The 10141-nt window shown below is 42.3% G+C and overlaps 1 protein-coding gene across 1 annotated transcript; it reads left to right on the top strand.

Annotated features, from left to right (window-relative positions):
• Positions 1-1723: 1723 nt before the first annotated feature.
• On the top strand, positions 1724-9288 carry LOC120059753 (peptidase M20 domain-containing protein 2-like; the record flags this gene model as incomplete). The annotated part of the gene is given in 5 exon segments (XM_039008807.1): positions 1724-1804; positions 2566-2711; positions 4861-5006; positions 5356-5397; positions 9212-9288. Coding segments are annotated over 5 exon segments (492 nt in total), but the record flags the coding sequence as incomplete, so codon positions are not given.
• Positions 9289-10141: the final 853 nt, after the last annotated feature.

The following is a 10141-nucleotide window of genomic DNA, read 5'->3' as shown; positions in this document are numbered from 1 at the left end:
TTTTTTATATTAAATAAAGTTGATGAACTTCACTTGATCCCGTTTAGCCTAGATATGTGAAATTGCAATAAATCCATTCAAAACAGTCTCAACTTTGCTTAAGACCAAATATAGACTAAGACAAATGCTTTTCAGGCTTCAATTCTTTCTCCTAATCAAGTCCATTTCACAATGATTCAAATATTGCCTTCCTCAAATAACTCACTTTGAAAACTGGTATTTTTGCCAGCACAAAAATACTAGCTTGCTGGACTACTAGCTAAATAGATGATGACACTAGGCTCTCAATCACGTGAAAAATGAATGCAGTTGAAACACAGTATTGAACTCTGCATAGACAAAATTCAAGACAAGCTGTTCATTCTATTCAAATCAAATCAAAGTTTATTTGTCACGTGCGCTGAATACAACAGGTGTAGACTTTACAGTGAAATGCTTACTTAAAGGCTCTAACCAACAGTGCAAAAAATGTATTAGGTGAACAATAGGTAAGTAAAGAAATAAAACAACAGTAAAAAGACAGTGAAAAATAACAGTAGCGAGGATATATACAGTAGCGAGGCTATAACAGTAGCGAGGCTACATACAGGCACCGGTTAGTCGGGCTGATTGAGGTAGTATGTACATGTAGATATGGTTAAAGTGACTATGCATATATGATAAACAGAGAGTAGCAGCAGTGTAAAAGAGGTGTTGGGGGGGCACACAATGCAAATAGTCCGGGTAGCCATTTGATTACCTGTTGAGGAATCTGATGGCTTGGGGGTAAAAACTGTTGAGAAGCCTTTTTGTCCTAGACTTGGCACTCCGGTACCGCTTGCCATGCGGTAGCAGAGAGAACAGTCTATGACTGGGGTGGCCGGAGTCTTTGACAATTTTTAGGGCCTTCCTCTGACACCACCTGGTGTAGAGGTCCTGGATGGCAGGCAGCTTAGCCCCAGTGATGTACTGGGCCGTACGCACTACCCTCTGTAGTGCCTTGCGGTCGGAGGCCGAGCAATTGCCGTACCAGGCAGTGATGCAACCAGTCAGGATGCTCTCGATGTTGCAGCTGTAGAACCTTTTGAGTATCTGAGGACCCACACCAAATCTTTTTAGTTTCCTAAGGGGGAATAGGCTTTGTCGTGCCCTCTTCACAACTGTCTTGGTGTATTTGGACCATTCTAGTTTGTTGGTGATGTGGACAACAAGGAACTTGAAGCTCTCAACCTGCGTGCTCAGTCCTCCTTTTCCTGTAGTCCACAATCATCTCCTTAGTCTTGGTTACGTTGAGGTATAGGTTGTTATTCTGGCACCACCCGGCCAGGTCTCTGACCTCCTCCCTGTAGGTTGTCTCGTCATTGTCGGTGATCAGGCCTACCACTGTTGTGTCGTCTGCAAACTTAATGATGATGTTGGAGTCGTGCCTGGCCATGCAGTCGTGGGTGAACAGGGAGTACAGGAGGGGACTGAGCACGCACACCTGGGGGGCTCCAGTGTTGAGGATCAGCATGGCAGATGTGTTGCTACCTACCCTCACCACCTGGGGGCGGCCCGTCAGGAAGTCCAGGATCCAGTTGCAGAGGGAGGTGTTTAGGCCTTTCAAATCTTAGCCATATGGGTCTGCCCAGAGTTTGCATATGGAGAAAAACAGTCACATGAGTTTTTCTCTGATAACCAATGGGACGTTAAAAGTCAAACTGCCTACCGCATTTTCAGTTACAGAATGTGGGCTTCTTAATTATGCAAGTATGATGCATTGCCAGGTTTTGGCCATGCATGTTGACAAACCCTCATATACAAAGTCGGTGTGGCTGCTACACTTGTTCTGACACCATTTTAAAGTAGTCAACTGGGTGGGGATTCCTATGAGTTGGGAGAAATCAGCCAATGAAGAAGAAGAAAATGTACTACTTTAAAATGGAGATAGCCTCAATGGGAGCCTTTTGGGCTCCCGAGTGGCGCAGTGGTCTAAGGCTCTGCATCTCAGTGCTAGAGGCGTCACTACAGAACCTGGTTCGATTCCAGGCTGTATCACAACCGGCCATGATTGGGAGTCCTATAGGGCGGCACACAATTGGCCCAGCGTCGTCCGGGTTAAGGTTTGGCCGGGGTAGGCCGTCATTGTAAATAAAAAAATAACTGACTTGCCTAGTTAAATAAAGGTTAAATAAAATAAATAAAATGGCGCTGCCCATTCTGTCACAGACGCTATAATGGCACAGATACAAAGGTGAGTCCTCTATCTATCTCTATGGAAGAGAGCTGTGGACTCTCCTCTCTGCGTAAAGGTAGCCTACATTCTGCCTGCATTGAGTGCAGACTGGGCAGTTCTAAAGCATATTGTGCCACAACATAAGATCTGATTCAGAGGGGTTGGGTTAAATGCGGAAGACACATTTTGGTTTAATGCATTCAGCTGTGCAACTGACTAGGTATCCTCTTTCCCCTTTCCCCTTTCCCATATAATATAGCCAGGTCTCTATGTCTCTATTTGTCCACTTACTAAATGATCATGCATGGATAATGTCACTCTTTGTTATTTGAATAAATAGATAAACAAAACCATTTATCAATACCATGTAGGTGACAGTACTTGGGACCCCAGCAGAAGAGGATGGAGGAGGGAAGGTCGACCTCATTCTGACTGGGCCGTTTGAAGACATGGGTGTTGTCTTCATGGCTCACTCCACTCAACAGGATGTTGTCTTCATGGCTCACTCCACTCAACAGGATGTTGTCTTCATGGCTCACTCCACTCAACAGGATGTTGTCTTCATGGCTCACTCCACTCAACAGGATGTTGTCTTCATGGCTCACTCCACTCAACAGGGTGTTGTCTTCATGGCTCACTCCACTCAACAGGATGTTGTCTTCATGGCTCACTCCACTCAACAGGATGTTGTCTTCATGGCTTACTCCACTCAACAGGATGTTGTCTTCATGGCTCACCTTGCTCAACAGGATGTTGTCTTCATGGCTCACCTTGCTCAACAGGATGTTGTCTTCATGGCTCACCTTGCTCAACAGGATGTTGTCTTCATGGCTCACCTTGCTCAACAGGATGTTGTCTTCATGGCTCACCTTGCTCAACAGGATGTTGTCTTCATGGCTCACCTTGCTCAACAGGATGTTGTCTTCATGGCTCACCTTGCTCAACAGGATGTTGTCTTCATGGCTCACTTGCTCAACAGGATGTTGTCTTCATGGCTCACTCCACTCAACAGGATGTTGTCTTCATGGCTCACTCCACTCAACAGGATGTTGTCTTCATGGCTCACTCCACTCAACAGGATGTTGTCTTCATGGCTCACCTTGCTCAACAGGGTGTTGTCTTCATGGCTCACTCCACTCAACAGGATGTTGTCTTCATGGCTCACTCCACTCAACAGGATGTTGTCTTCATGGCTCACTCCACTCAACAGGATGTTGTCTTCATGGCTCACCTTGCTCAACAGGATGTTGTCTTCATGGCTCACCTTGCTCAACAGGATGTTGTCTTCATGGCTCACCTTGCTCAACAGGATGTTGTCTTCATGGCTCACCTTGCTCAACAGGATGTTGTCTTCATGGCTCACCTTGCTCAACAGGATGTTGTCTTCATGGCTCACCTTGCTCAACAGGATGTTGTCTTCATGGCTCACCCCACTCAACAGGATGTTGTCTTCATGGCTCACCTTGCTCAACAGGATGTTGTCTTCATGGCTCACCTTGCTCAACAGGATGTTGTCTTCATGGCTCACTCCACTCAACAGGATGTTGTCTTCATGGCTCACCTTGCTCAACAGGATGTTGTCTTCATGGCTCACCTTGCTCAACAGGATGTTGTCTTCATGGCTCACCTTGCTCAACAGGATGTTGTCTTCATGGCTCACCTTGCTCAACAGGATGTTGTCTTCATGGCTCACCTTGCTCAACAGGATGTTGTCTTCATGGCTCACTCCAATCAACAGGATGTTGTCTTCATGGCTCACTCCACTCAACAGGATGTTGTCTTCATGGCTCACTCCACTCAACAGGATGTTGTCTTCATGGCTCACCCCACTCAACAGGATGTTGTCTTCATGGCTCACCTTGCTCAACAGGGTGTTGTCTTCATGGCTCACTCCACTCAACAGGATGTTGTCTTCATGGCTCACCTTGCTCAACAGGGTGTTGTCTTCATGGCTCACTCCACTCAACAGGATGTTGTCTTCATGGCTCACTCCACTCAACAGGATGTTGTCTTCATGGCTCACCCCACTCAACAGGATGTTGTCTTCATGGCTCACCCCACTCAACAGGATGTTGTCTTCATGGCTCACCTTGCTCAACAGGATGTTGTCTTCATGGCTCACCTTGCTCAACAGGATGTTGTCTTCATGGCTCACCTTGCTCAACAGGATGTTGTCTTCATGGCTCACCTTGCTCAACAGGATGTTGTCTTCATGGCTCACCTTGCTCAACAGGATGTTGTCTTCATGGCTCACTCCACTCAACAGGATGTTGTCTTCATGGCTCACCTTGCTCAACAGGATGTTGTCTTCATGGCTCACCTTGCTCAACAGGATGTTGTCTTCATGGCTCACTCCACTCAACAGGATGTTGTCTTCATGGCTCACCTTGCTCAACAGGGTGTTGTCTTCATGGCTCACCTTGCTCAACAGGATGTTGTCTTCATGGCTCACCTTGCTCAACAGGGTGTTGTCTTCATGGCTCACTCCACTCAACAGGATGTTGTCTCCATGCCTCACCCCGTTCAACGGGATGTTTTATTCATGCCCTGTGTATCCATAACAGAGTAAGACTCAGTTTCCGCCGTCTGTATCCAATTCAGGTCAACAACATTGTAATTGACTGTAATATGTGTCAACTTTGGTACACTTTTGGTTAATCTATTCTCAGTGTGACAGTGAAGTACCATGGGAAGGCGTCTCATGCTGCAGCCTACCCCTGGGACAGGTTTAATGCCCTGGATGCAGCCGTGCTGGCGTACGACAGCCTGTCTGTTTTGAGGCAGCAGATAAAGCCAGACTGGAGATTCCATGGTAAGTACTAAATGAGCGGTTCATGGACATTAGATACTGAGTTAATTTTATAGTGTAAATAGATTATCTTAAGATAAATACACTCATTGTAAGTCATTGTAAGGATTAGTGCTTCTGGTAAATGACTAAAATGTAATGTAAAATGTCATTCACCCCTACATCTGCGTTGATTAGGCTAGTACTTTTATAGTTTGGCATTGTGTTGATGTTGATGATATTGATGGTTCCATGTACTGCAACAAGCTTGTAGAACACACTACCATACCTGACTGATCCACAGTCTCTGTGTACACCTCTTCCTTACCAGACTCGAACATGCAGTTGGTTTCTCCTCTGTCTTCTTCTACAGGCATCATCGGACATGATGGAGTGAAGCCCAACATCATCAGGGATTGAATTTGAGGAGGTGCCAAGCCCTTTCTCAGGTAGCAAAAATGAAATAATAATAATTGTAGAGATGTAAAGTGATAGATAACAGAGTAGTCATGATATTACTGGCGACAAGCACTTGTCTACGTGATCTTGTCTATGTAGTCTTGTCTACGTAACATAGTCTTGTCTATGTAGTCTTGTCTATGAAGTCTTGTCCACGTAGTGTTGTCTATGTAGTCTTATCTATGTAGTCTTGTCTACGTAACATAGTCTTGTCTATGTGGTCTTGTCTATGTGGTCTTGTCTATGTGGTCTTGTCTATGTAGTCTTGTCTATGTAGTCTTGTCTATGTAGTCTTATCTACGTAACATAGTCTTGTCTATGTAGTCTTGTCTATGTAGTCTTGTCTATGTAGTCGTGTCTATGTAGTCGTGTCTACGTAGTCTTGTCTATGTAGTCTTGTCTATGTAGTCGTGTTTATGTAGTCTTGTCTATGTAGTCTTGTCTATGTAGTCGTGTCTATGTAGTCGTGTCTATGTAGTCTTGTCTACGTAGTCTTGTCTACGTAGTCTTGTCTATGTAGTCTTGTCTACGTAGTCTTGTCTATGTAGTCTTGTCTACATAGTCTTGTCTATGTAGTCTTGTCTATGTAACGTAGTCTTGTCTATGTGGTCTTGTCTATGTAGTCTTGTCTATGTAACGTAGTCGTGTCTACGTAGTCTTGTCTATGTAGTCGTGTCTACGTAGTCTTGTCTATGTGGTCTTGTCTATGTAGTCTTATCTACGTAACATAGTCTTGTCTATGTAGTCTTGTCTATGTAGTCTTGTCTATGTAGTCGTGTCTATGTAGTCGTGTCTATGTAGCCGTGTCTACGTAGTCTTGTCTATGTGGTCTTGTCTATGTAGTCTTATCTACGTAACATAGTCTTGTCTATGTAGTCTTGTCTATGTAGTCTTGTCTATGTAGTCTTGTCTATGTAGTCGTGTCTATGTAGTCGTGTCTATGTAGTCGTGTCTATGTAGTCTTGTCTATGTAGTCGTGTCTATGTAGTCGTGTCTATGTAGTCGTGTCTATGTAGTCTTGTCTACGTAGTCTTGTCTACGTAGTCTTGTCTACGTAGTCTTGTCTACATAGTCTTGTCTACATAGTCTTGTCTATGTAACGTAGTCTTGTCTACGTAGTCTTGTCTATGTAACGTAGTCGTGTCTACGTAACATAGTCTTGTCTATGTAGTCTTGTTTATGTAGTCGTTTCTATGTAGTCTTGTCTATGTAGTCGTGTCTATGTAGTCTTGTCTATGTAGTCTTGTCTATGTAGTCTTGTCTATGTAGTCGTGTCTACGTAGTCTTGTCTATGTGGTCTTGTCTATGTAGTCTTATCTACGTAACATAGTCTTGTCTATGTAGTCTTGTCTATGTGGTCTTGTCTATGTAGTCTTATCTACGTAACATAGTCTTGTCTATGTAGTCTTGTCTATGTAGTCTTGTCTATGTAGTCGTGTCTATGTAGTCGTGTCTATGTAGTCTTGTCTATGTAGTCATGTCTATGTAGTCGTGTCTATGTAGTCGTGTCTATGTAGTCGTGTCTATGTAGTCGTGTCTATGTAGTCGTGTCTACGTAGTCTTGTCTACGTAGTCTTGTCTACGTAGTCTTGTCTATGTAGTCTTGTCTATGTAACGTAGTCTTGTCTACCTAGTCTTGTCTATGTAACGTAGTCGTGTCTATGTGGTCTTGTCTATGTAGTCTTGTCTATGTAACGTAGTCTTGTCTATGTAGTCGTGTCTACGTAACATAGTCTTGTCTATGTAGTCTTGTCTATGTAGTCTTGTCTATGTAGTCGTGTCTATGTAGTCGTGTCTATGTAGTCGTGTCTACGTAGTCTTGTCTATGTAGTCTTGTCTATGTAGTCTTGTCTATGTAGTCTTGTCTATGGGGTCTTGTCTATGGGGTCTTGTCTATGGGGTCTTGTCTATGGGGTCTTGTCTATGGGGTCTTGTCTATGGGGTCTTGTCTATGTAACATAGTCTTGTCTATGTAACATAGTCTTGTCTATGTAGTCTTGTCTATGTAACATAGTCTTGTCTATGTGGTCTTGTCTATGTAGTTTTGTCTATGTAGTTTTGTCTATGTAGTCTTGTCTATGTAGTCTTGTCTATGTAACATAGTCTTGTCTATGTGGTCTTGTCTATGTAGTTTTGTCTATGTAGTTTTGTCTATGTAGTCTTGTCTATGTAGTATTGTCTACGTAGTCTTGTCTATGTAGTCTTGTCTATGTAGTCTTGTCTATGTAGTCGTGTCTACGTAGTCTTGTCTATGTAGTCGTGTCTATGTAACGTAGTCTTGTCTATGTAACGTAGTCTTGTCTATGTGGTCTTGTCTATGTAGTCTTGTCTATGTAACATAGTCTTGTCTATGTAACATAGTCTTGTCTATGTAGTCTTGTCTATGTAACATAGTCTTGTCTATGTGGTCTTGTCTATGTAGTTTTGTCTATGTAGTCTTGTCTATGTAGTATTTTCTACGTAGTCTTGTCTATGTAACGTAGTCTTGTCTATGTAGTCTTGTCTATGTAGTCTTGTCTATGTAGTCGTGTCTACATAGTCTTGTCTATGTAGTCGTGTCTATGTAACGTAGTCTTGTCTATGTAACGTAGTCTTGTCTATGTGGTCTTGTCTATGTAGTCTTGTCTATGTAACGTAGTCGTGTCTACGTAGTCTTGTCTATGTAGTCGTGTCTATGTAACATAGTCCTGTCTATGTAGTCTTGTCTATGTAGTCGTGTCTACGTAGTCTTGTCTATGTAGTCTTGTCTATGTAGTCTTGTCTATGTAGTCTTGTCTACATAGTCTTGTCTATGTAGTCTTGTCTACATAGTCTTGTCTACGTAGTCTTGTCTACGTAGTCTTGTCTATGTAACATAGTCTTGTCTATGGGGTCTTGTCTATGGGGTCTTGTCTATGGGGTCTTGTCTATGGGGTCTTGTCTATGTGGTCTTGTCTATGTGGTCTTGTCTATGTGGTTTTGTCTATGTAGTCTTGTCTATGTAGTCTTGTCTATGTAGTCTTGTGTATGCGGTCTTGTCTATGTAGTTTTGTCTATGTAGTCTTGTCTATGTAGTATTGTCTACGTAGTCTTGTCTATGTAACGTAGTCTTGTCCATGTAATCTTGTCTATTTGGTCTTGTCTATGTAACGTAGTCGTGTCTACGTAGTCTTGTCTATGTAGTCGTGTCTACGTAACATAGTCTTTTCTACGTAGTCTTGTCTATGTAGTCTTGTCTATGTAACATAGACAAGACTATGTAGTCTTGTCTATGTGGTCTTGTCTATGGGGTCTTGTCTATGGGGTCTTGTCTATGGGGTCTTGTCTATGTAACGTAGTCGTGTCTACGTAGTCTTGTCTATGTAGTCGTGTCTACGTAACATAGTCTTTTCTACGTAGTCTTGTCTATGTAGTCTTGTCTATGTAACATAGACAAGACTATGTAGTCTTGTCTATGTGGTCTTGTCTATGGGGTCTTGTCTATGGGGTCTTGTCTATGGGGTCTTGTCTATGTAACATAGTCTTGTCTATGTAGTCTTGTCTATGTAACATAGTCTTGTCTATGTAGTCTTGTCTATGTGGTCTTGTCTATGTGGTCTTGTCTATGTAGTCTTGTCTATGTAGTCTTGTCTGTGGTCTTGTCTATGTAGTCTTGTCTATGTAGTCTTGTCTATGTAGTCTTGTCTATGTAGTCTTGTCTATGTAGTCTTGTCTACGTAGTCTTGTCCATGTAATCTTGTCTATTTGGTCTTGTCTATGTAGTCTTGTCTATAAAATCTATGTCTTGGCAGGTTCCACTGACTTTGGAAATGTGCCATTTGTTGTCCCTGGGATCCACCCTTTCTTTTACATGGCTCTGATGCACTGACCCTACGCTATAAACTTCAGGCGAAGTTTCTAATGAGACACTACACCATTGCAATTACATGTCTTAACTATGCAGGAGGCTGGTTCAACATGTGTTCTTCCATTTCAGATTCAATGACTTTCTCTTTCTCAGAAAACATGACATTAGCTAAACGTTTTTAACAAGGGTCAGTCATAACATAGCTTTCCAAAGGTGTGACCGTGTGAGTGATCATACTGATATTACTTGTAAAAAGAAGGGGTGCTTTGGGACACGATCTCTCCTAGTAAGACAATAATATATCCATCCTGTTTGGAGACAACAATATTCAGTAGTCATATGAGAGGTTATCTAATAGGTTATTTATTCAAACGCATCAAAGTGGAAAAATACTAAAACCTAAAACAACTACTACAGTGAATCTCAAAGTCTCAGCATATAATAGACAATATGAGCTTCAAAATTATGAAGCAGCTGTACTCTGTCTTTGTGATCACCTCACATCTCGTATGTTTCACCGTGACAATAGTATCAAATTAGTGAAAAAGATTGCGATTTGGCTTCAAATAACCTAAATGTTGTACTGTAGTAGTCACTAGTAGTGAATCGTTATAGGTTTCTTATTTATTACTGTAACATGTAGTTGTGCTATTGTCAAGTGCACAATGAAAAAGTGACAAAGTTGCTTAGCAACAAACTAGTAGAAGCAACAATACATAACATCCAAATAGTGTGTTCATATGATATTACAAAATTGCAAGTACGAAAATAAAATTCTAGATATCACTGGAAATTCCAGATCTAGAGTTTGACAGAGGTTAGCATTCTCCTGGGCACTAGCTCTAGTCATAGCCATGCCAAGTTGACTAATAGT

This window comes from Salvelinus namaycush, chromosome 15, assembly GCF_016432855.1.
Source record: "Salvelinus namaycush isolate Seneca chromosome 15, SaNama_1.0, whole genome shotgun sequence".
Taxonomy (NCBI): domain Eukaryota; kingdom Metazoa; phylum Chordata; class Actinopteri; order Salmoniformes; family Salmonidae; genus Salvelinus; species Salvelinus namaycush.
The sequence above is the reverse complement of the archived record's forward strand: the minus strand, read 5'-3'. Positions and strand labels throughout refer to the sequence as shown.